Raw genomic sequence first — 26,668 nt, forward strand, 5'->3', positions numbered from 1 at the left:
GACATTATGATAAGTGAAAGAGGCCAGTCACACAAGGACAAGCACTACAATTCCACCCACGTGAGGTCCCTGGTGTAGTCAAATCATGGAAACGGAAGGCAGAATGGTGGTTTCTAGGAGACGTGGGAAGGGGAGAATGCGGAGTTTATGTTTAATGAGTGTGGAATTTCAGTTTTGCAAGGTTAAGAGTTTTGGGGATAGATGATGGTGATGGTTGCACAGCAACGTGAAGGTACTTAATGCCATCAGTTGTACACTTGTACATTTACAAATGTCTGAAATGGTAAATCATATATGTATGATATATAAACTAAGTATGTACACACATACTACATATATACCTTAGCACAAATATTTTTCTTTTTTTTCCTTTATTCATATGCGCATACAATGTTTGGGTCATTTCTCCCCCCCACCCCCCACCCCCTCTCTCTCCTCCCCTACTCCCTCCCTTTCAGGCAGAATCCGTTCTGCCCTTATCTCTAATTTTGTTGAAGAGAGAGTATAAACAATAATATGAAGGACAAAGCGTTTTTGCTCATAAGGATAGCTATACAAGGAGATTCCTAGCATTGCTTCCATGTACAAATGTGTTACATTCTAAGTTGAATCTTCTTGAACTGACCTTTTCTCTAGTTCCTGATCCCCTTCTCCTACTGGCCTCTGTCACTTTAAAGTTTCCACATTAGTTCCTTTGCACTGAGGACATCAAACACTATCATGTTTTTTGGGTGTCTTACCTATCCTCATACCTCCCTTGTGTGCTCTTGCCTCATCATGTGACCTAAGTCCAAACACCTTGCTGTATTTGCCCTTGATCTAAAGTCCGCATATGAATGAGAACATACGATTTTTGGTCTTTTGGGCCAGGCTAACCTCGCTCAGGATGATGTTCTCCAGTGCCATCCATTTACCAGCGAATGATAACATTTCGTTCTTCTTCATGGCTGAGTAGTATTCCATTGTGTATAGATACCACATTTTCTTAATCCATTCATCAGTAGTGGGGCATCTTGGCTGTTTCCATAACTTGGCTATTGTGAATAGTGCTGCAATAAACATGAGTGTGCAGGTGCCTCTGGAGTAACCTGTGTCACAGTCTTTTGGGTATATCCCCAAGAGTGGTATTGCTGGATCAAATGGTAAATCTATGTTTAGATTTTTAAGATGCCTCCAAATTTTTTTCAGAGGTTGTACTAGTTTACATTCCCACCAGCAGCGTAAGAGGGTTCCTTTCTCCCCACATCCTTGCCAACACCTGTTGTTAGTGGTGTTGCTAATGATGGCTATTCTAACAGAGGTGAGGTGGAATCTTAGTGTGGTTTTAATTTGCATTTCCTTTATGGCTAGAGATGGTGAGCGTTTTTTTCATGCTTAGCACAAATTTTTTAAATGGAAAGAAAATTTTAAGCATCCAACCCAGAAGGATATTTACATTTCAAACTTCAAACATAACCACTTTCCCTAAAGAACACCAGTATTTCTCCTCTCAAAATCAACTTATTACATACGAGTGACTGTTGCCTCCCTAGATGTTTGGTCTTATCCCTTAATAAGCTGAACTTTCTCCTTTAGTCTCCAGAACCTGCCCCTATATGTCACAGAGACTTTATGCAGGTTCTTATCTTCCCCTACCACTCCTCTTCTTGTCTATTACTGGGCTCAAAGGTGGCCATGAATTTCTGAGGGAATCAGGATTCCGACTAGAGCCAGAATCTATTTTGTCTTTTGGTAACTGTAGCTAAAGTTCCAGACATGATTGAAGGTTTGAAAAGACTGTGCCCTTGATCCTGTAAGCACTTTACAAACAGATACCAATTCCTTCCGTAAGATAATGGAACAGACACAGGCATTTGGTCTCCAAGTCTAAGCCTTAAGGCCAATTTGCAGTAATGACTTGGTCACAGTCCCTTGGTGGGCTGTTAGTAGAATATCAAGGTATACCCAGAAATAACCTTAAATTTCTATCGTCTACAGTAATGATTTTCCCAGCAAAGGTCTTGCTTTTAAAAAGGATTATCAATGTACCCTAGAAAGCAATGCCACCTTAGCACCATAGTATCAAGGGCTTTGGCCAGAGATGATAAGCAACCATTCATCCCATAATACCACACTGATGTCAGCCTTCAAAATCCTCTCCTGCCCCATGCCAGACCTGACCATCAACCCACACATCCTCACACTCTGTACCATAAATGCCACACTCAACTTTCTCCTCTGCAGAGTCACCTGCTGACCATAGCAAATGAGTTGGCTTCAACAAATACTGTTAGGTGTGAGAATGACACCAGAGAACCATTTTGTTAAGGTTTACAGAGGGGTGAAATCAAGATCTTCCTAAAGAAGGCCCTACCTAGCTCATTAACTTCTAACATCTCTCCCTCCTTTAAAATGAATTTTGTTTTTCACTATTGAATTCAGACAAAGAAGCTATCCTGGCCCAAAAGAAGCAGAAAGCCTCATGAGACAATATCCCTCACACTCATGTATTCTGGTTCCCACAGCCTGGAAAATAAATTAAAAGGCAGGGCCAGTGGCACACAGTTTGACATGTACAATTATGGATGCCTGGAGTGAAGGCAGACACCCCACCCAACACTAGTGCTGCTAATTTAGAAAGGATAAGCCACCACCACCCAGCAGCCACCTTACTTCCTGAAGCATCTTACAAATCTCCCTGTCACCTAGCTATGATTAGATCATAGTAAGCAGCACAGGATAACCGGAGTTCTGACTTACTAGACACAAACAGTGAGAGAACCACACACTACTTGCATGCAGTAAGGGTTTGAGGTAACACAAGCTTCCCCTCTTTTGGTCTGAATTTCACACCACCTTTGCAAATGAAAGAGGAAAAAAGACTGTGACTTGTCACAGTCCTTTTCAAGGTCATTTAATAGAGGAAGAGCACATGTATGAGATTCTCATCTGTCATATGTCAGCATATTCAATAAGCAGACGAGTTACATGGTTAGGTCAACAGCAAGGCGGGGGACAGAAAATGTGTGAAGAATTTTCTTTTTCATATTTTTAAGAGCTTCAACATAGTTTTCAGGAAGGAATCAAAACTGAATTGGGCTTCCTTAAGCTTACTGCATAGCTTTTCTGTATTTCAAGTTTATAAGTGGGGAGAAAGTCATCTTGTCAAGGCTTAGGGGTTCTTACCGTCACAATCTGGTTATGCATTTCTGTCCAACCCAGACTGATCACCCAATTCTACCCCTCATTTGTTCTCTTTAGAGATTGCCAGGACTCATTTCTATGAATCTTTCCAGCATCCTACAGCTCTGCCTCTTTCATTCACTCACAAAGAGGCTGTATGCTCACTACAGGCTCAGGGCTGAGCAGTCAGGAGACACAGAACAGAAGAAGAATGCCCCTGCTATGGAACTCAAACTCCAATTTCCACTCTTATTGTACAGGATGGCAGATGCCGAGATGAGATTTGAGCATTGGCGCCTTTAGGGTGTTTATGTTTTAGGACAGTGGTTGACACACATAAGTCTCCATCAGAATGAGCTAGAGGGAGGGCCAGTGGTGACGTGCTTGCTGTCCTGTCTCCTCCAATTCAGTAAGTCTGGGTGGAGCAAGAACCTGTACTTCTACCAAGCATCACATCTGCTGCTGACTTGAACCATAACAAAAGAAAAAAATATGCATGGAGGAGAGCCTCTTTTCCTTTGAATATGGGTGTGAAAACACTTAAAGTTGGTTAGTTTTAGGTATGTGATACTTGGACAAAATGCCCTTAAAGTATCTATAAAAAGATTAGCTCCCCATTGGGTGAACAATTTGTAGCACCATCCTCAAGTGGTTCCCAAACACACCTTGGCATTGTTGTGGAAAAAAAAAACTATTGAAAGACACTGCATGGTGGTACACCTTGTAATTCCAGATACTTGGGAGGTAGAGATAGGAGAATCATGGTCCAAGCCTGGGCAAAAGCAAGAGACTGTATATGAAAAATAGCTAAAGCAAAAAGAGCTGGGGGCATGGCTTAACTGGAAGAGCACCTACTTAGCAAGTATGAGGCTGTGAGTTCAAACACCAGTACCACATACATATACCGAGAGAGAGAGAGACATTTCAAAGGCTTCTGAAAGGGAAAAAATGACTAGAAGTCTTTTTCTTGAAATATTATTTAGAATCATTTTTAGAGACTAGGTAGATGGGCTGGATAAGGCCAGTAAGGTCCATCTTCCCCAGACATGTCTAAGACATGGGAAGGACAGACAGTTCCCTTTAGTCAGGTCTCACCCCCTACAAGAACATTCTGGAAGTAATCTGGATTCTCTTGCATGCTGTGTGTGATTAGCCCTCATAAGAACACTGTGGTGTGCTCTCTCCAGCAGCAGCCCCATCTGTCATTCTAAAAGTTGCCCCTCTGGCATTGGTTTTAAATGGCATCTTTTGTGCCTATGGTGCTTTTTTTATTTATTATACCAGACACTAAGTGATTCTTGATAGCCTTTGAAGAAGGGGCTTCCTGACACTATATGGTGCCAAGTTTGTACGTCTAAGTTGACTCTAATTCTCAGTCTTCTCTTTGACCTGGAGTAATTATTAAGAACATCTCCTTTCTACTCAAATGTGCACTATGTGCACGGGAAGAGTATGGTCATCCAATATAAGCACATTGAGGCCCTTGGAGAGGCCTAATACCTTCTGATACACTGGTGGCTAATATTCAGAAGCTAGAAAAGTCAATTTCACATCTTTAAAGCTCTCCTAGCCTTACCAGAGAATGTTTCTTTCTCTGCTTAATCTCTGACACATCTCCATAGCAGCAGGTGAACAGGGTTGTCTGAAACCTCCATATTCCCCACCATGACACTTATGCCCCAGGGACCACCCAAGTGCACACCATCTCTTTTGCACACAGATGCTCATGCTGTTTGCACAGTACAGGAGGGGCTCTGAGAATCTGGTGACCTTTCCATGACACTTGTGGTCCCTTGATGAGTGAATGTTTTTATAAGGCCTATGTGGCACTGGACAGGATTCCTACATTGCTGGGGAGGGTGAAGAAAGGTGATCTCAGAAGTGGCTTTGGATGCTGGCAAGAAGGAAAGCAAGGACCTCAAAACTTCAGACCAAAAGCAGCCCATTAAACCCTATGTGTAGGGCCACATGGGGAAGCAGATCTGCAAGTATCAGGGAGGACCTGAACCCAGTGGGCTTTCAGCATCGTTTCCTGGGGGAAAAACCAATTCAGCCTTAGATCATGTATTATTAAAATAATAAATGGGTTTGGGTAGAGGGTGGTTTTGCACTTCTATGACTCACAGAATACAAGCCAGCCATCCCCAGGAAACAATACACCAACACAAAGAAACCCAATTCATGCATCTCTTGGCAAAAGCTCCCAGCAATCCACAGCTCAGGAGGAAAAGAAAGACCCAAGGTGGTTGGACCAAGCCGAGACACAAGAAGCTGCTCTCCCACTGCACAGAGCTGGTGACACCCACCCTGAGTAACTGAAATACTGCCTAGTTCTTACTTAAAGAATGGCTGGTCACTTCCATGTCATCATTTCAGGGGCTCTTGAAGAACCCTTATTCCCAAAATATCTCCCATCCTGACATTTAAACATTAGCTATGACTTCCTTTGAGTTTAGTATTCGTTGTTCTTCTTAGATTTTGTAAAAAGACAGGAATAATAAACTAATTTACACTAAGTTGTTAATGATTTGACACAGTGCTGATGAAATTGTAGTGTACTGAATATTCACTTAGGTTATTGATTAAAGGTGCATTTCCAGCTGTAAGCATACAAAAGAAATACCTGCACACCCATGTTTATTGCAATACTAATCACAATAGCCAAGTTTATAAAATCAGCCTAGGTTCTCAACAATACTTAGGTGTGTTGTACATATACACAATGGAGGAGTATTATTCAGCCATGAAGAAGAATAAAATTATGTCATTTGCAGAATTGGAGGGAAAAGAAGATCTTGATGTCAAGGAAAATAAGCCAGATTCAAGAAGACAACTATCACATGTTTTCTCTGATAGGCGGAATAAAGATCTAAAACGGGGTTATTAATATAAAAGAGGGACTATTTGAGAGAAACCAGCAAAAGAGGGGGAAGAGGGGAATTGGGGGGTTAATATGAACCAAGTACATTGTATGCACATATGAAAATGTCATAAAGAAATGTGTTTCAAAAATTATGAGAAAAGGGGAGAGGAAGGGATAGAAAGAGTAATAGAGGGGGTAAATATGACCAGAGTCCTTTGTACACATATATGGAAATGTCACAATGGAACCCCCTTATTTTGTATAATTATTAAAAGCTAAAATCTTTCAAAAGTGTATTTTAAGTATTCTTATTCCAAAGATCTGATAAAACAACCAGAAATCATTTTCCACAAGCATCCTGAGCCCCTAACCCTATAACTCTGACACAATTTGCCAAAAATCATTTCAATGTATCCAGTCCTCCCAGGGAATAACTTCATGGTTTTTACAACACAGGTTACACCCTGAGAAATTACTCCAGCATCTCTGTGGCCTGGACCAGGCATCGGTAGGTATTTTCCTTATCTAATAGAAAGGAAAGCTCCTCATGTAATTCTATTATTATTTGTGTTTGAAAACTGTGAATATCTATGCAGCAATGGCAGGATCAAGGACAATCAGGGGTCTGGGCTGCCCAGAAGAGTCAGGTCTGTGTTGCTAAAGTGGGGAATTCCCAGTTCTCCAGTGTCTCCACTTGCATGACCTCAGTGCAGTGTGCATTAGTCAAGTCAGCCACTGAGGAGCTGTGCCTCCACCCTCATACCACACTTCTCCTTGTCACCGCTGTGGTAGGAACTGGGAGCACAGATCAATGTGACAGCGAGCACTGAGCCTGAACCTTGCAATGAGTAGGCCATTTGCTGCCACCTGGATATCAGTAGCATGAGTTGTTTCAGCAGACTGTTCCCTAGCTCCACAGGATGCCTCCAGCAAGCATGGCCCTGTCACCTCTCCTGCTCCTGGCACCTCTGGGACCAGGTGCACAGTTTGTCCCTCAAGCATCAGAATGGGCACAAAGTTGCTTCCTGCCAGTGGCAATGCAGGTGTCAAACACTGCAAACAAGCTGTGAATCCAAGAAGGTAAGAGTGGGATCTGGCTGAGCAATGCCCCAAGTCTGATCAAGCCCACATCCTTCTGAGCAAAACACAGGTCATGTGCAATGTATGAGTTCTCACAAAGAACAATCACATCTGCTGGTCCTGGGAAATGAGAACTAGAGAGAGCACAGGGCGGCCCAAGAGCTCATAGAGGATTAGTCCTTAGGATGGTGGCTCAGTGCCCGCCACAGCACAGGAAGGAGGTCCTCAGTGTTCAAGCAATTTTGTCCAAGGACATAAGGGTGAACTTCAGGCCAAGACACCCGACACACACCAAGAGAAACAGCACTTAAGCCACATGTGTCACTTTAAATGTTCTAATTAGCCACATTAATAAAAGACATGATATTCATGTTTTAAATATGTTATATTTAATGCAATGTATCCAAAATATTTTATGTCACCATATAGTTAATATTAAAGATTATTAACGAGATACTAGAAATCATCCACACACCCAGCATCCTACTACAATCAATTTTCTAACAGCTGTTCAATCTCATGAAAACTAGTTTTACAAAAACAACAAACTTGTTTTTAACAGAAAAATATTTTATATTGCTTCCCTTTTAGGTTTATATTTGAGTTAATTAAAGTTAAATAAAAATGAAAACCTCAGTTTCACAGCTGCTCCAGCACATCTCAGGTACCTCCACAGGCCCATGTTGCTATGGCTACCGTGTGGGGCAGCCTCATGGCACACAATTTCTACCACGGCAGACGGTTCTCCAACCCAACAAATGAGTAGAAAACATCCCTATTATCTGCCAGTACAGGATAAGGAGCTCTTAGGTGTCCTGAGTGGCATGAATTCTCTATCCTCTCAGTGGTTGAGGGCAAGAACCAGGTAATCCAAGTTTCAATCAAGGTGACCTTGAGCAGATAGTTCTCTATGCCTCACTTCCCATATGTGACAGAGAGGAGGAAGACCTACGTCTACTTCAAAGAGTTGTAAGAATGAAATAAATTAATATGTTTGTAAAGCACTCTGTGTAATAGAGTCTGGCACATGGTAAGGGCTCTAGAAGTAAATGTTAAATAAATAAATTTCCTGAAAGATGGCAGTCAATTGGGTATTGAGTGCTCTGATATCTTTTATTCCAGAATGGACTTACTAGAAGATACCAAAAAGATCTCCTCAAATGTACCTGAGTTCCTACCTAATGCAAAGTATTGCATCCCCACAGCTTGGGGGAAAAAAGAGCTCAGGTCATTCTAGAATGTCTGCCCTTCCCATTCTTCCAACCACATCTTCCTAGTCCTCCAAGATGAGGAAGAGCGTGCCACCACTTCTACAGGTGACGTCTACTTACTCAGCCTGAGTGCAGGTCAGCTCTTCCTGCCTGTCCTTCCTGAAGCTATGCATGAGTTATGAGTAGAACAGAAACATGTCCTCAGGTACACACAAAGCAGGAATGAGGGTGAGGCTCACACTGATGCTGACCCTTCCCACTGACCCCACACACTCTCATCTCCTTCGTTGGCTTATCATTCTGACGTCTCTGCTTATTTACTTCTCTATTTGCTTAATATTTGTCTAACCTCAAGAGGAGATGAACTTGATCTGGTTAGTTCTTTCTGGATCCCCAGTGCTCTGGTCAGCACCTTGAACATGTTATTATGGGCTTTATGTAGAATTACTGAATGAATGAATGTGCTCTGTGACACACAGAGTCCTGTTTCTCCATGCTCATATTCCAAAGCACTCTCCATCTTTCACTTAGAGGGCGTGCAATTCCATACGAGGGCGTGCAATTCCATACTACCTGATATATACACTGAACTATTTTCCTGTGTGTGTCTTGTTTCCTCAACTAGACTATAAGCCCCCAATGCTGTGTCCTGAACTTCACCTCCCTCCTATGGTCCTCTTAATATCAAGGAAAGGCACATTCTCAATAAATACTTGATGAATGAATGGGAACGATAAATCAGAGACCCTCAATTAATTTTCTTGGTTATAATAGTGAACTGTTTCTACAAATAATTATTTTTTCAAATGAAGTAAATACATGTACACATACATCTATATGTATTTGTTGTTTTTCATCCTAATTAAATGAAGCTATTTCTGCAACTACTTTCCAGTTCAAGAGAAGGACAATGTTAAATGTTAGATCATTAAGTTGGTTGTCTTTAATTGCATGGCAGTGTTTCAGAAAAGCTTTGAGTCATCTTTAAGATTCCTTGCCAGGGGTACAGCACACTACATTTAAAATGGCACTTATCTTAGTAAACACATTTCTATTGCAGACGATGTGTACCAGTAAAGCAATCCGTTGGCAAAGATCTGCCATCTCTTCTAAACCCCCTGTGAAGAAAAAATACGTAAAAATATTATAGGCACCAGAGACAAGAAAGCCTGGAAAGTATCCTTTATCACAAGTTACCAGGACTTATTCCCTAAAGCAAGGGAAACATTAACCATCCACCCTTGTCTGATTTCAAATCCTAGAGCATTTACTTTTTCTAAGTATCTTTTCTAAGATAGCTGTAAATAAATCTTCAAAATTTACTGTAAATTAAGCTATGGCAGTGAATATACTTATTCTTTCTCTCTTTTCTCTCTTCCTGCCTCTCTCTCACTCTTCCTTTGTTTCTCTCATTCTAAAACAAAAAGCAGTAGCTTGGGCAATGCGAATATAAATTCAGTTTCTATCAGAAAGCTGAGTTCTTGAGCGATTAAGCATACAGACCAATCCTTTGAAGTGAAGTGGAAAAAAAATACAGTAAAAGCTGAATTATTTTCTGAAGCACTTATCACATTACATGAAGAGTCTATTATGGTAAGCTATTATACTTGCAAGATGAATTGAATTCACATTCATGCAACTCATCTAGTCCTACAGAAACAGATAAAAAATTTATAGCAAACTGAAAAGGTTTGTGGAATGGATATAAAAAAGATCAATACTATAAGATTTTAATGTCAAATTGAGACAATAGAAAATATGGTCCAAAGCAAGGCCTCCAATAAAAAAGAGGAGTTAGTCAGGTGAGCAGAGAGATGGCCATCACTCAAGCAGGAGTAGTCAGGGAAGGAGCTGGTGGGCGTGTGGCTAAGCTGTAAGGGGATAACGGGTGGAACGGGAGAGTGGAAAACAGCCCATTCATAATCGCATTTTTCAACACATGTCTATTGATCCATTACTATATGCTGGTCACCATCCCAGAGGAGGGGATCCTTCGGAGAGCCAGTGACAGAGCTCCCACGCAGCTGATACTCTAGCAGGGAAGGACCCATTCTAGTGCTCATCCAGGAAGGGGAGGGAGGGATGCATCTTTTCTTTTCAAAGGTCCTTCACAGGAGTCCTGAAGGTTTTCCTCTGTGGTGATGGCTACAATTTTTTTGGCTTTTGAGATTTACTTTGCAAAGGAGGAGCATCCTCTCAGCATCTCCTTCCCTCTTTGCCATTATTAAAACCATGGGGATGCAGCTAACGACCAACACCAATCATAAAACATTTCTCCTAACTCCTTCAAGTGTGACTGTCCTTATTATAGCCTGAAGGTATGACCACAGGCTATTTATAGGCTGAAAACCAAGGCAGAATTCATATCACAAATGCAAGCCCCTCGCCATACTTAGGCTGCTAAACAAATCTCCTCCTCTCGCCCATCCCAACTCTGGAGGCAGTGAGAATGCTCCACACTGTTCTTCCCTGTGATGTGTTTAATCGGGATCCCCTCTCTTCCCCAATCAAGGACCTGACACAATAACTGACCTAATCATTTAAATGATGCTACTGAGAAATAAAGCTATTTTTCTTGTTCAAAAAATGTGTTCACTGTCCTATCCACTTATTTGCTTCCTTGACAGTGCTCTGAATTAATTTATTGCCTAATAAAACATAGACAGTAGAGCTGCCATGTTTGGTGGAAGCCCACTATTTCATCAGAGAAAAGACAACTGCTAAGCCAAAAGCACAAACATGGGTTTGTTGGATGCTGCAACGCCTGGCTGATGAACCCCAGCTCCATTTGCTGTCCCAAAGACACAAAAAGAGGCAGTTTACAGGCTTTGAGAGAGTGTAGGTGACTAGCAATTATCGCTTGTCAGAGGAAATGGAGTAAATTTGTTTGGTTAGCCAACTACCACAGGGTTTCCTTTCTACTGGATGGTAAACCTCACTGCCACAGAAGCCATCTCATGATGAACTTTGGGTGAGAGAGGCTGAGAAGAGAAGATAAAGATCAAGATGGAGTGGGTCTGGCTTTTCATGGTATCCACCGTTCCTGGAGATACCCTCCGACTGTATCATTTGCAGGGGGTCTTCAGGTCCCTACTCAGATGCTGGCAATGGCCTCTCATCTGAGAGTCTCTTTCATGGATGATCACTGGTCAACCTCATAGAAGTCAGGTCCTTTCCTGAGTGCCAGTGCCAACTGCGAGCTCATGGGATGAGTTTGGGGAAGGGTCTGGGGCTTTGGGATTCCCTTTCTGACTAAGTCGCTAGCTCTAGACTAGCAGGAGGTTCAAAAGAGAAGGAACACAGAACACGAGAAATCTGGACTCTGAGTCCAAGACCTGTGAGAGGAGGAGGAGGAGGTTTTCTCAAAGCCAAGGGAACCCAACACCAAACACATCTCCAAAGACTGGGTTAAAATTTGTGGACTGTTTCTCTGAGAAGGAATCAAGATTGCCTAGGCCTTGACCTGATTTTTTGTGGGGAGAAAACTGGGACAAGTGAGGCACTGACTTATCTAAGACCCTACTATAAGTCAGAGACAGGGAAAACTAGGGGGGAGGTGGATGAAAAAGAAAGAAGTTCCAGCATGCCTTGCAATTGCCTTACTTCCAGGAGCTGCTCCCCCAGAGTGGCCATGCACATCTTAACCACTTGGTAGTAAAAGATATGCAGCCCTGCCCCCAACCTAACAAAACACACGGCATCACCTTTTCTCCCAGGAAGTCTCAGAAGGAGGCACTGGTCCACCATCATCCTTCAGCAGAAGAGCAAGTTGATGAGAGGAGCACAGGGCACCAACTCCAGGAAACGGAATGACAAGTGAGACCCAGGCATCGACCAGACCCAACTCATTTATGCAATCTGCCGGGGGAGATTACGTTATCTGCCTCTCTCCTATGAGGGTCCCCTCAGGAAAGCAAAGGGAGGAAGGTGACCTGAAAAAGCCACTGATTTGCTAGAATGGGTCTTCAGTTCACCAGGGAGAGTAAAGAAATGTCCCAAAGGGGACCTCCCTGGTCCCTCTCCATGCCAAGTACTTTTTGCCTCTGAGCCTTTCTTTAAATGGCGCCCAACACTTCCCTGCTCCCACCCCTTTTCTCCACTTTTATAACTCCTGCCAGTCTGTGGAGCTCTATTCTGGAAGCTTCTCCTGGCCACTCCAGTCCTCCAGCACATCCTTCTCTGAAAATGAGCAGCATGAGTACCACAGTCCTTGGCATCCTCCAGTTTCTCAGAGTATCACAGATGTGCACAGGATCAGCTCCCACTGTGCAGTAACACTCAGACCCCTTGTAAGCTGAGGCCAGCCTGAGCTGACTTTCCACCACTGTGCCTTGAGTATGGCTCTCAGGACATCTGCTCTGGAAGCTCCCCAGGTGTCAGTGAACACACAGAGGTAAGGCCCAAGTCTGGACTGGCAAACTCAGAGCCTGGACCACATTGAGAATAACTGCTCCTGAGGACCCCACATGGCAATGGGCAAACAGTAGACATCAGAAACACTTGCTGACCACTTCACAAACACTGATCTCAGAGATAGGATGGGGCTTGGAGTCAGGAGATTTGATTTGTACCCTTCCTGTGTGACCCTGCTGAAGTTACTTAACCCTCCAGTCTTCAGTTTCTTAACCTCTGTAACAGACACCTCCAGCTTGTGGATCATGAATGTGGTCTTTCAACACAGCTCCAGGCTTAGTGGGTAAAGCAGCTCCCCCTTATCCAAGGGAGATGTGTTATAAGACTCCCGGGAGATGCCCAAAACCTTGATAGTACTGAGCTCTCTGTATTCTATGTCTTTTCCTAGTGGCCCTGCAGCCAATCAGAGTCAATCAGGGTTTTATGCCCTGGTGCCTTTGCATTTCTACCCTTGGGCTTTGTGGCTATTATTATGCAAAACAAGGGTGACTTGAGCATAACCACTGTGAGGCAGTGACAGTTGATATGATAACCAGAACAGCTACTTACTATGTAGCATACACAGCGTGGAAACACTGGGGATGATCACATCTTGGGCAGGATGGAGAAAGAAGGTACAGTTCCTCATACTGTTCAGGAAGGACGTCTGTACTCAATTCAAGATGCCCTGTATTGTAAGTAAGATCTGTCTAAAATTCATACGGATGACCAGCTCCAGTAAAGACCCTGAGCCAAATCCACAGAAGGTAGATATCCAAAGGCTAGTGACTGGGCCTGGCTTGAGAATATACTAATAACATAATACATTCATAATAAGTAAATATAACAAATATGTAACATATCATAAATTAAGATACAATAAAATATTAATAGCAAGCAAAATATAGTACACATCTTGTACCTATCCTGACTATTTTACTTGCATGAACTCACTTAATCCCCACAAAGAATTTTAGGAGATGGGTCCTATTATTATTATCCCTACTCTATAGCTGAGGAAACTGAGGCCCAGTACTGTTAGATAATTTCCCCAACATCCTACAGCCAGCAACTGGCACATGGTTGGTATGTTTCAGAGCACCAACTCTTTCTGAGATGACAGTCATCTGCATGATCACCTCTTCTCTCTGTTGTCTCTGCCTGGGTCTGCTGAGATGTCCTCAGCCAGTCTCCCTTGCCTCTTAGAGAACCTGCTGGCTCTGGCAGAAAGCCCTCCCTCTGCCAGGGAACTAGAGGCAGAGGTGAGGAGCCACTGACAGGACCCCTTTGCAGTGTTTGCAGGACTCTGCTCTAAGTCAAACTTGAATGGGAAGCAGCGTCAGAATCTGGCCCCTCCCAGTAAGAGGTCAATAAGTGCAAAGTGCAGAGGGGCACCCTGATGGCTCTTTCATGATGCGAAGCAACTGTCCAGCCAGACAGATGATATATCTTTGAGGCTTCTGAATGATTGCTGTCACCTCCCCAGGGATAGGAATTAGTTGGGGAACCTCAGCTGGCAGTTTCTCCAATACATGGTCGGCAGACCAACTTGTCAGAGAAGCCAGGACTCATTCCCAACAACACATTCAAGCTCTGCCCCAAACAACTGCTTCCAGGAAACAGAGGGTGGCATTTCTCCTGGGACTCATTCTCTGAACTTTTGTTATTCACATGAACTGCTCTACCACTGGCATCAATCCTGCTGACCGCCATCTCGCTAGTACCACCGCACCAAAGCAGGTCCATGGCACCATCACCTTACACCAGGCAAATTCAGTGTCCTCCTAACTGCGCACCCTGCTTATACAATTGACCTGGAGCACCACAGGAGGAGAGTGCTGGTTCTGAAGGTTCCCTGAGGAGTTGACAGCTATCCATGGGCTGTTGAGACCTTTCTGTCTCTAAGATTCTGAGGAAAACAGAACACTAGTTTCTATCCAAACAATCATAGGCTTATATCTTTTCATTAATCAACATCGAAAGCTTCTCATCCAGCTAACCTCACACCACTCAAAAATGATCATGGTGAATTCCTCAAGTCTATCTTGTTGATGATATGCTGTAATCAGTATGCTCCCTTGTACACCTATGTAACTCAGCAGGTAATTGGAAAAGAATTTTCCCAGTACTTACTGTGACTCTCACACCTGCTAAGTGCTATAAAGGACAAAAATACATATAAAATCAAACAATATAACTCTATCTTTTAAGGAGTATATATTTGGCATGGAGACAAAACGAATACCCAACAAATGCATGGACAGCCTTATCAGATTGTATATGGCTAAGCAGGAACATCGGTAAGAAAGAGAGATTATAAGCGCTGCAGGAATCCAAAAGCAGATCGGAGTGTGCTAGAATGGCTTGGGAAATAATCTATCAAAACTAGGCAAAGCGATAAAGGTGTGAAGTATAAATGAGTCCTGGCACTGGGTCCCAAAAGGCAACAGATATCTAGTGCACAGAACCAAGCTGCTGCTGCTGCTGCACTTGGAAAAGAACAAAGCCGTATTCAATATCCAGCCTCAACCTGGGATTATGGAAATGCATAGTGACAGCAAAGACAAAAATTACTTGCTCAGTCACATTAGGTCATCCCAAGAAAACTCAGTAATTAAAGTGCAGTGTATAGGATTTGGTGCAATGGAAGTTAGGAAACACAAGAGTTAATTTGATAAAGAGTATTACCTCTGCCAGCCTAGGAGGCAAATGGAGGAATAGTAAAGTCATTAGCACATCACAGCTAAAAGGAGAAATGAGTGTTTCCACAATAGTTACCCATCCTCAGCTAGCCAGTTTTGTGAAGTGAACCAAATTGAGCAGATATACCACGTTACATCACAAATCCTTTATAGATGCTCCTATAAAAATGGCTTTTCTCATAGAGTGAAAATATACCCGCAGAGATCCTTGTGGTTAATAGAAACAGTCAGTTCTACAAGGAGATCACAGAAGTATCCCCACATCTGTAATTCTTTTCTTGCTTGCTTCATTCCTTTTTTCTTTTACAGTGCCAACATTTTCCTTCCTACCATCTTGCAGGACTGGACCGGTAGAGTCAAAGAATTCCATTTATACTTTGACAAGACTAGTTATGAATTTTTTGCAAGTCTTTGTAAGACAAAGACTACATTTAGAATAATTATTCCATCAACTGTTAGAGTTTAGAGAAAAGGAAAGAAAGTGGGGAGGATGTTTGAGGCTTTTTATAACAGATTTTTCTAGGGTAAACAGAAAAATCCCAGTGCTGCCTTTGAAAATTCTTAATCCCATGGCGGGGTGGGGGGGGGGCAGTCCTCACTCATTGCAGTTGAAATTAATGGTGGGGAAAGAAATGAGATATAAAATTTAGAAGACAAATCTACCCGAAGTGTCAAAATTCCCACAATGAGTCAAAGGGCAAGGCTGAGTAAATTAATAACACAATAGCCACCTGGCACTTTTCATCAGGGAACCCTAGCCTACTTCACAAATACTTATTTTCCTCTCTCAAAGAGGAGGAAGATAAATAGCAAGCCCCAAGGTCACATAGGAAGTGAGTGATGACTGTGAGAATAAATCCCACCATATTCCCCAGACTCTGGGTTACAGGGGCCACTCCCAGGCCCCTCTCATCCCTGCTCTTTAAACGGGCCACAGTGCCTTTGAACGCTTCCAGATCCTTCCTTCTCCCCTAGAGAACACCCACTACAAAGACCACTTGAAACCTGAAAGAAACCTTTTCTTAAGATTTTTCTCCCTTGATAAATATGTCGAGGTTTGCTGATGTGCTAAAAACACCATAAATCATCATGCAGGGGAAATATGTGCTTCCATAGGAAAGGAGGCCCTGTCAGACCCCAGGAACGCTCTGCCTTACCTGATTCTCACTTTATAGAAGTATTTTACAATCTGTGCACTGTACATAAATGGATAGCAGTACAAATAATTCTTGTCTACAGGCTTGCAAATCCTGCCCTGTCTAGGAGCCATTCCATTGACTTCTCCCTCCTCTGGTGGAGAAAACAGCTTTGCCTTCTTCCGGCATCCATTTTCATATTCCCGATCTATCAATGTGTCTGCTCTTTTCAGCTGATCAGAACATCTGCCTGTTCCCCCACTGATTAAGGAGTAGGGATAAAATCTTTCACACATACCCATTTTGGTATCTGAAAGTCATGATTTTACCCTTTAGTGAAAATTATCTTTTAACACCAGTGCAACCTCAGAAATGCTCTAATCCAAAGTTAGAAACACAGATGGGAGCAGCCAGAGATGTCAGAACTCAGAAGGGAACCAGTAGAGAAAATAGAGGTTGACACCCCTCTTTGCTGGGGTGGAGCTGTTGATCATTGAACACAGAGTAAGGAAGTTTTTCTTATGGGAATGATCCATAAATTAGAAAATATCTGTGATTTTATCCTCTATCTTGTCACCACCTCAATCGTTAGTCAAATAAAAGTCATGTTAACTGTGTTCCAAGCCTTGCTCTGGGCGTGCCAATGACACGGAAGCATGCCATCCAAGCACTACTAGAAGACTATAGAGCCTTGTATGATTTTAAAACAAATAAAAGGAACCCTACCCCACTGGATGGACACAGACCCATTCTGTGATCCACAGCTTGGCAAACAGAATGCAGATTGTATTTGAACCCTCTCTTGTGCCATCAGCTGGGCACCCTTGTTCAGTGCTCAACCTATATAACTATACATGGAGTCTCTGGATAGAAACCCTTAGGAATGCAGAACCAGACAGCAGCTGCTCTCAGCAGGGAAAGACAGAGAATAAGAGGCCTATATCCAGGCTGCCTTCACCTAGACCACTTGGATCCCACTGGATTGAAGATGATCACTGGCTCCGTGGCCCCTGCACCAGCCACTCCTGGGTTGTGAGACATGGTGACAGCCTGAGGACTGCATGCATTTTCCAGGGTGTCAAGAAGGAGCTGAGTGGACATAAAAATGAATGAAGTGCTGCTACCTGCTACAAGATGCACCTGGAAATCATTATGCTCCATGAAAAAAGCCAGATACAAGAGAGAGCACATTGCATGATTCCATTTATATTAATGTCCAGAAAAAGCAAATCTGAAGCAGATGACTGGTTGCTAAAGGCTAGATGGCTGGGGGAGGTGGGAAGGGACACCCCAACAGGTATAACTGGATATTAAACCACCACCAATGGTGAAAAGGGGCAGAGTCCTCAGCAAAGGTAAGCAGCATAGGTAAGCAATGACCTCACTGCTATGCTTTACTGGCAGGGTCTGCCGCTGTCCTTGGCAATCTTATTTTCCATTCCTGTCACTTGGCCTTAACCCCCAGCTTCTTCTCACTTTCCTTCCATCCCATCCCTCACTCCTTTGTTCTCTGCACAACAGGACAGCAGTAAAACCAAGTCTGGAAACAGGCTCTGTCCCTGTAGTGGGCCTAACAACTGGCCTCTGGCTTTCTCCCCTTTGCCAGCCCCAGCCACACTCGGCTCTCAACTCTGTGCCTCAGGTGTGCCCTCACCAGGCGTGGCAAGTGCTGTCTGTCCCCTCCCTTCCAGCCAGGCCCTTCATCAGATGACATCTCTTCTTTTTTTTAGTCCTGGTTCTCCTTTTGTTTTTATTCTAAAATTTTTTATCAGGATATATTTGTTGTATGGGGGGGACACTCATAGTGACAATTCCAATTAGCCTTATATTGTACATTATTTACATTGCTCCTATTGTCTCTCCCTCTCAGCCTCCTCCCCACCCCACTTAAAGCAATTGCAAGAGTTTTTTTAGTTCTGTTTCATATAGGTATATGAAGTCAGATGACCCCTCTTCTGATCTCATGGCAAGCATTCTTCTCAGAAGCCTTTGCTGACCTTTGACCCCTTGGCTCAGAGCAATGCATCTCACCTGTAACTAACTCAGTCAGTTGGATACCATTGCCTAGGTGGAGGCCAGGGAAACAGGACAGGTTCTTCTATGGAATATGTGTCTATTTGGCCCTTCCACCAAGGGTCCCCCAACTCTCAGGCCTCCACCTGCAACAACAAAGACTAGATGGCTGGGTAAGAAACACAGTCACTTCAGCTCCAGTCCCTGAGGCCCAACACAGTCCACCCTCTGGAAGAACAATGTTCCTTCTTCTAAGTCAGACCAGGGAAGGCCACAGAGCCTTTCTGGAAGAAGTCATAGCAGATAGCACTTTGGAGGTGCACAAGCCTTATGTAAATGCCAGCCCTTTGCTAGTTTTTGGTGCTCTTGTTTTCTAGCCAGTGAACAAGGATGGACTGAAGGAGATGAGAGGCATGTGTGCCAGCACAGAGCCTTCAGTACAGTGAGGAAATGCCCATTTTCTTTCTTTACCAATGACTTCATTCTTCATGGACAATTTCCATAAGATGTTTGTATTTCCGCTTGTCTCAGGCTGTCAATATAGAAAGGCAAACCACCCAGATGTGGCTGGAGGAGAGAATAAGAGGATACAGGGATTATTTCTAGATCAATCAGCCCCCTGAAGCAGGGCATGGCTGCTGGGAAGAAACCCAAAGGCCCCATTGCTAACCAAGATGGCACCTGCTGGCCCAACAGCTTGATGGGGATAGCAAGTCTAGCACAATGCCAGAAATTCTGTGGACCCTTTGTGTATAGATAGTATTGACACATCATGGCTCAAAATCAAGAATTCAAGGAAGGTGGTGGAGAACTGGATACCTCGGCATTGGGGAAGACTGGCGGATGTGGGCATGGATGAACACTTACCCCTTAGCACTCCATAAATGCTAAATTAAGTGCTTATTATGTGTTGGGTCAGTGGAGTTAGGTGCCAGGGATTGACCTATAGCAAAAGCCAGACAATAATTGCTTTCAAGGATCCATTCATCCAATCATCAGCCCAGTGAACCCAGACTGAGACAAGAACTCTTACGAAGGAGCAGAAGTCAATTCTAGGAGAGCTGCTAACAAAAGAACGAGGTGAAGAAAAGCACTTGAGGTGGCATTGGAAGAGAAAGAGGGAACTGTCCAGGCGAGAAATGTGTGCTATAGAACAGGGGAGGGAGAGAAGAGAAAGGAGAGGGAACAGCATGTGCAGTCAGGGAATACCATAAGCTGAGCCCGGAGGAGAGAAAGACTGGTGCATTGGAAACTGGGCAGAAGCAATGTGACCAGAGCCCACATAATGCAGGGGGAGAGGAAAGTGGGCAGTGAAACATGGATTGGGAAAGAGAAGAATGACTCCTAATGGTTCTGAAATGGTGACTAAGTTTCAGACATGAATAGAAGGAAGGAGGAAGAGCATTATAAACCCTACACTGGAATTACAGCAGCCATGTCAGGCACCTGGAACTAAGCTTCCTAGAGCAAAAGAATGGAGAGGCCTGGCACGGTTCTATAATCATTTTTCATTTTTCAAGGAAAACTGTTATGCTGCAAATATTGACTGACATTCCAGCATTATCCTCTGTAAATATACCTAATCTCCTTTCAACGAATGCTGTAGTTAAGGTTATAGTCACTAGTGATAAGCATTCATTAATTTCTCACAATATCAGAGAATGGGACCAGTATTAACAAACTGTTTTTTCCTGTTGTCTCATGAATCGGTCTTAAGTGGTCTCATTTATCCTGAGTTTCTGTAAGTATTAACTATTTGTAAAATGAGTTAATTATGTTCTCGGAGGTTTAATAAGATAAACCAATTTAAGTAATAGACTGATGGTCTTGAAAATTACTCAGAAAACTTTAAGAAAAATAAATGAGACATATATGTTTATATATATGAAAGCACACATTATCTTAAAATACACAAAGTAAATATGTAAGACTACCTCTTATGTACTCTAACTCAAGTTTAGTTATAAAGGGCTAGCTCCTTGAAAAAAACTTCATATCAGCATAAAAATATTGGCAAATACCTAAGCCAAGTATATTCTAAATCCTAAGGCTTTGGTGATCCAGACTGTGAGAAAGAAAAATAAAATCTAATCTTGAATGATTAAACTAGGCATTTCCAGAATGTGGATTGATTTTCAATAGGTGGTGACAGAAAGGAGACAAAAGGGACATTGACCTAGAAGTGAGAATTAAGATGTCACAAGAGGATTGCGGGTGGGTCTCAATCCTCCAAGTGTTTTGTCCTTAGTGATGTGTTTTTCTTTTCCCACTCTAGAAACTCAATTTGCCAACAGAAGTGAACTGTAATGAATAGGATTTTCTCATATTGCATTTTCCTGGGGCATTACTAGGTGTCACAGCAAGGTGGCATGGGTGAGGCACCAGGCTAGTAGCTCAAATTGCCTATGTCCACATGCTGGCTCTACCCCTTACTGGTTGTGTACCCCTGGAAAAGTCAGCTATCAGCTCTATGTTGAGGTTCCTCTTTTAAAAACAAAGCAGTTGTTAGGATACTCATCCCAGGGGGCTGCTCAAAGATTAAACAAGATATGTGGAAAGCACTTACTTGGCACTGTGCCTCTGCACAGGCCATGGTCAGAAACCCCTGCTAGAAACAGTGCCAGGGTTTACAGCACAAGGAAGGAACCAAGTGGTCATTATCCCCTATAGTCAGCTGTCAATGGTGTCCCGTCCACATGTTTATAATGGGGTTCCTCTTGCACAATTAACTGTGTCATATTTTTTCTTTAAATAGCATCCTTCTAAATTTGTCTTTTAATGGAACTTTATATTACTATCTGAAATGTGCATCCCATCTTGCTGGAATAGCTAGAAAAGTAACCCTAAATATAACTAGAAATTAACCCTAAATGTGCAGAAGAAAAAAAAAAACCCAGATCAGTTCAATTCTACCTTGATGCCATCACTCCCACCAAGACCCAGAACTTAATGTTAGATGATAAATTCCAAAGTCTAGAGAAGTGTTAAAGACTGGCAGAACTCAGGGGAGACTTTCTCCTTGTGGTCAACAGAGTGTAAAAGAAAAGACATTCTTTCGCCACATGAGTCTGTGTCATCGGGAGCTAAAATCACACTCTGTGCCCCTGGTGATGTCTGTCTTTAACAATGTCATTCAGAGTGTCTTCCACTGCAATTCATGGCACCTAAGAATAGTTCAGAAACTCTCTTACAAAGAAGGCTCCCAACTAATTTTAAGCCATTTCTTCCTGGAATTTCAGAGTGAGAATTTAGAGAACTATAAACCCCCCTAGCAAGCAGCAATATGGTTAGCTCCATAGTAAGTCTACAAATTTGACTAGGGATGGTATATGTGTGCAGGCATGGATACACATGCATGCCTGTGGTGGTGGGGTGTAGTGAACTTTCTCACACTCCTGGTTCCTCCTGACCTAACTGGGGGTGACTGGAGATGCAGAACGAACAAACAATAGAAGACAGACATGCATAAAGCTGGGGTCAGGTGTGCTGGGTGCTTGGATGGAGATGCATAGAAGCCTCATTGCTTCTTTCCTCTAATAACTCTTTTACTTTGCTTCTTTCCTCTTATTCTTTAAAACCTTACTTCTAAAATCTTTCTTTAAAACCTTTCTTCTTTTCTATTCTTTAAAGTCTCTTTCCTTAGACTTGCTCTGTCCCATGTTTTCTTTAATCTCTCCTAAAGTCTTTGCCTTCAGACTTGCACTGTCCCATGTTCCCTTTTAAAGTCTTGGTGCTCAGACTTACTGACAAACAACAGCAGTCACGTTTAAAAACTGCATTAGCATAACTCTTAAAGTCTCAGTCCTTAGACTTCCACTGTCCCATGCTATCTCTTTAGCTTTCTTAAAGTCTCGGTGCTCAGACTTGCACTGTCTCATGTTTCCTCTAATCTCTAGCATAACTCAGTAGCAGCAGCAGTCCCCCCACAAGCCGCCAATCCATCCCCCATCAAAACACTTTCCATCAAAAAACCTCGTGTCCTCCTTCAGCAAGTCTTTTATATCCAGTGGTAAACAAGGAGGTGAGCAACAGTTCTCAGGGAGGGGCATGACACTATAACAAGAGAAACCTGTGTTCCTACTTCTCTGAACATAAACAACTTAGGAAAATTAGTTGTGCTGTATTTTGCCTTCCCTCTCTTCAACTGGGGCCTTGCCAAACTCAGCCTGTAGATCATTGAGCACAACTGTGCTTATGTCAAGTTCTCACAGGCTTCTTATAATCCACTACCCACAGTGGGGGATTTACTGAAGCTTTATGTTTCCTTGCTCAGACCCCCATTTCTCCTGAGGTTAGGTTCTAGACTGATGGATCATTCCTTCCCTCTCTCTCTGTAAATGCCTTGTCTCAAATACTATGTGAGTCCAACAGTACGTGTGTCTTTTAAGACACCGTTAAGTGGAAAGCATCATTTGCTGAGTATTAAAGTAGACATGTAATATCAGGTTTCATCCTGAGCTACAGCCTTCATCCCATACAAGTGCCACATTCACTTAGGAAGGTTGTCCACATGGTGAGCAGCAGGGGAATCGAGGGTGGCTTCTGGAATCAGCTTACTCTGCAGATCTGAACTCATTCACCCCACACCCAGTCCATTTACACTTCAGGATTTGCACTGCTCTAATAAGATGAATGGAGATGCAAAGATGAACATATGGGTAAGTCCTCCTGTGCATCCAGACCTTTCCCTGCACATGTAAACAACTTCTGCATCTTCCCATTCAAAGAGATGAACACTGTGCACAGTCAGAAGTAGCACACGTACCCAACCAATGATCCTCATATTGATGGAGCCTGTACAGAGATAGCCAATGCTACACTTGCAGAGAGACAGGTGCCAGTCCATATTACCTCTTATACTTGTCACATCTACTTTAGCAATTAGAGGAGGCTGCCTAGTCTAGAAACTCTATTGGTGACAGGAGGAGCAAATTTGGGATCCCTAGTCAGACTACAGTTCATTCATTGTGGATAACTGGAAGCTAGTTATCTGGCTTGTAGACTAAGCAAAAGCCAAAACTCCAAACACTGTGCATATAAGAAAATCGCAAGTGCTTACTTATTAGATGGGAGTTGGCATGAGGATCCTGTATAAGGAGAGAGGTGGAGAGTGAGGGAGCAGGGACACATATGGAAACAGAAGTCACATCCACTGTTATCCTCCATGCCCAGTGCCAACTCAATGAACTGACAGGTCCCTGGATCACTCACCAGGCAGGCAGCCTTATCTTGAGCTCCTATTAACACCCTTGTCATCACTAAGCCAGGATGTTAGTCACTGGAACAATTGAATGAGGAGGGTGAATACCAGGAAGAAAGAAGTTGACACAGATGGGCTGGCCCAAGGGATAAAGTGGCAATGAACTCTGTTATCACTCTTGTTGGCAAAAGGAAAGTTCTTACTAAGCACACATTCCAGTTAACCATGAACTACTCCTTATACAGCTATGAGTGGTCATTATGCAGATAAACAAGCACAAGTAGAAATATGCTCAACACTAACCCTCCTCTCCCGTGATCTGCAATTACTACTGTCTTGATAAAACATGAGAGTACAAGCTAATAGAGATTTCCAGTCAACAAAGTGCCCAAGAGCAAATTGTTTGTACATATCATCAGCTTTCTGCTTTGTATAGTGAAGTAAGGAATGAAGAGACAAGGGACTCCTCCAGCCCTGGTCCTTCTGAGGGGCACATCACCAGCCTTTGTAGACCTTGACTTTTTTTTCCCTATAAAGTGAGATCTTCACTGATTGGCAATGACAACTAATTAGTGAAGGTGGCTAATATGGAGTCCTCAAAGCTAACTTACAGTGAGAGGCTATGTTTGTTAGTTGCCTGACATGTATCTACTGATTCCATCTTCACAACAATCTGATGAAAGACATACTGTAGTCATCCCCATTTTACAGATGGGGAAGTCAAAGCTCAAAAGGTTATCAGTTCACACAAGGATCCTCAGCCAGATGCTGAGGTTGGCAACCAGATGCTTTGTCTCCAGAGAACTGCTCCTAAATCTCACCTCTTAAAAACAGTTAATAACAGCTGTCCATTAGAGCTGATTGGCCAATTCAAGGAGATCTGGGCCTTGAAATACAGTCTACTCTTTCTTGTATTTCAACAGTCTTTTTTGAGAGACAAAAAAATAGGGTTTCATAATATCTGGAGCTTGTATATCAGAAGTGAATGCCAGCCCCTGGCTAGCCAGAGGAAGGCTGATTCACCCAGGATGGCATTAGAGGCTATGATTCCTCCACACTTTGAGAAAGAATATTCTAAATTGCCTGATCTTCTTTGGGAAGAACCAAAGCCCAGCCTGTTATCAGTGACAATCCTGGGCCTAATGCAGCAGGGAGTCTGTGACAGGTTTATCTCCTCCAGCTCCCTAGGAAGTCTCCTGGTGGCTGTCAGAAGGAGATCAACAAATCCATTCTCCCAATTACCTCTGTGGCAGGCGAACCCCTGGGAGCAGCTCTTTCCCACCCACAGTCTTCCTGACTCTTACCCCAGTGCAGACAGCCCTGTTCGCCCAGTAGCTGCCAGCCCCAAAGCTCAGGCCTCCACTGCAATATGGGCCGGTGAGAGACAGGACGCCAGGGCTCCAGCACGCTTCACTACATTGATAATGCTCTGATTATCAGCAAGCATCTGGAACTCCAGCTGGCCTCCTCCAAGCATACAACTGCCACCTGTACTTAGGTAAGGGATGGACAGCAACTGGAAGTTGCCAAGGTTCCACTAGGTGTCAGTATCTGGGACAGAAATGAAGGTCTCTTTATTCCCCATAACCAAGTTCCTGAAAGAGTTCTCTTTCAAGGAGCAGTCCAAACTCTCCCAAGTTGAACAATATCATGATACAGAAAGACCCCCCAAAGGGTGTCTACTTCCTTAAATGAAATAACACAGTACTTAACAAGTGCCTGGCCCATAGGATGTAAAATTTCATTGTGTTTTAATGGAAGTTATTCAACACAACACAAATTTAGTAGATATAGTTTGGGAGCATAAATACAAGGGACTTTTAATAGAACCTTCGAAATAAACATCACATAAAAGTTTTTCTTCACTATGAAAGACGGCTCAATATGATCATTCAAAGCCATTGTTGAAAATTCTACCTGTGGATACTAGCAGATAGGTGAGTTCAACTGGTTGTTTTGTTTTAGGGGTTCTGGGTATCAAACCCAGAGCCTTATACTTGCTACACAAGTTCTATACCATCTGAGCCTCACCCACAAGCCCTGATTGTTTATTTTCAGTAAAAGTTCTAATTCCAAAAAAAAAAAAAAAATGGCCCACAATTTCAAAAAGCTACAAACTGTGAATTCTACTTATTTGAATTTTCTGTTGTTGTTGAGACAGGATCTTGCTATGTAGTCCAGGCTGGCCTCAAGCTTGGGATCCTCCTGCCTCAGCCTCCCAAGTGCTGGAATGAAAGGCATGTAACACCACACCCAGTTTTATTTTACATTCTTGAAAAGACAAACCTATTGTAATGGAAACCAGACCTGTGGTTATCAGGGGCCAGGGTGGAGGACTTTGATAGATAAAGGGACAGTTCTGCACCCTGATGATGGTGGTAGTCTTTTTCTTCCATGCATGTGCTAAAAGCTAGAGACCAGCACACCAAAAGGGAAAAAAATCACATGGAATGTATAATTTTTAAAAAGGCCCTACGAATAGATCGCTCTTCATTTCTTTTTCTAAATTGGATCATATTTAGAACACTATTGCTTATCTAATCAGAATTTTAAATGGATATAGTTACACTGCAGGTTAAATGGAATAACATATTAAAGTGCTTTTAAAATATAAAGGGCGTGAAGCAGGCCAGAGGAGTGGCAGTACTACAAAACGAAGCCAAATTAGTCTTAACACCTCCGCCTAAGGAGGGTCCAAGGCCTGCATCTCACCCCTCCTGCCCTGCCATGAGCCACTGTCCTCCAACTTCACTGTCCTCATGTGTGGAGAGGGGACCTCGGAGGAGGAGTTGTGTCTTTCTGCACTTTGATCCCATTACGAAATTATCAAAGAACACAGACCTGCAATTACAAGTTAACTACTCTCCTTCAACACTCCAAACAGGACAAATTTATCCTTCAAAACTGCA

At 43.0% G+C, this 26,668-nt stretch overlaps 1 protein-coding gene across 39 annotated transcripts in view; it reads right to left on the reverse strand.

The window, feature by feature from the left end:
* The window catches only part of Kcnma1 (potassium calcium-activated channel subfamily M alpha 1), a 718,079-nt gene that overhangs the window by 377,322 nt on the left and 314,089 nt on the right, over window positions 1-26,668 (reverse strand). Inside the window, exon 3 of one of the 39 annotated variants that reach the window (XM_074079268.1) lies at window positions 512-9,434. The exons of the other annotated variants lie outside the window; for them this stretch is intronic. Coding sequence (XP_073935369.1) covers window positions 9,426-9,434 — 9 coding nt within the window. The 3' untranslated portion in view covers window positions 512-9,425. Of the gene's footprint in view, window positions 1-511; window positions 9,435-26,668 lie in introns of those variants that run through there. 39 annotated transcript variants of the gene reach the window in all.

The sequence above is a fragment of the Castor canadensis genome, chromosome 7, assembly GCF_047511655.1.
Source record: "Castor canadensis chromosome 7, mCasCan1.hap1v2, whole genome shotgun sequence".
Taxonomy (NCBI): domain Eukaryota; kingdom Metazoa; phylum Chordata; class Mammalia; order Rodentia; family Castoridae; genus Castor; species Castor canadensis.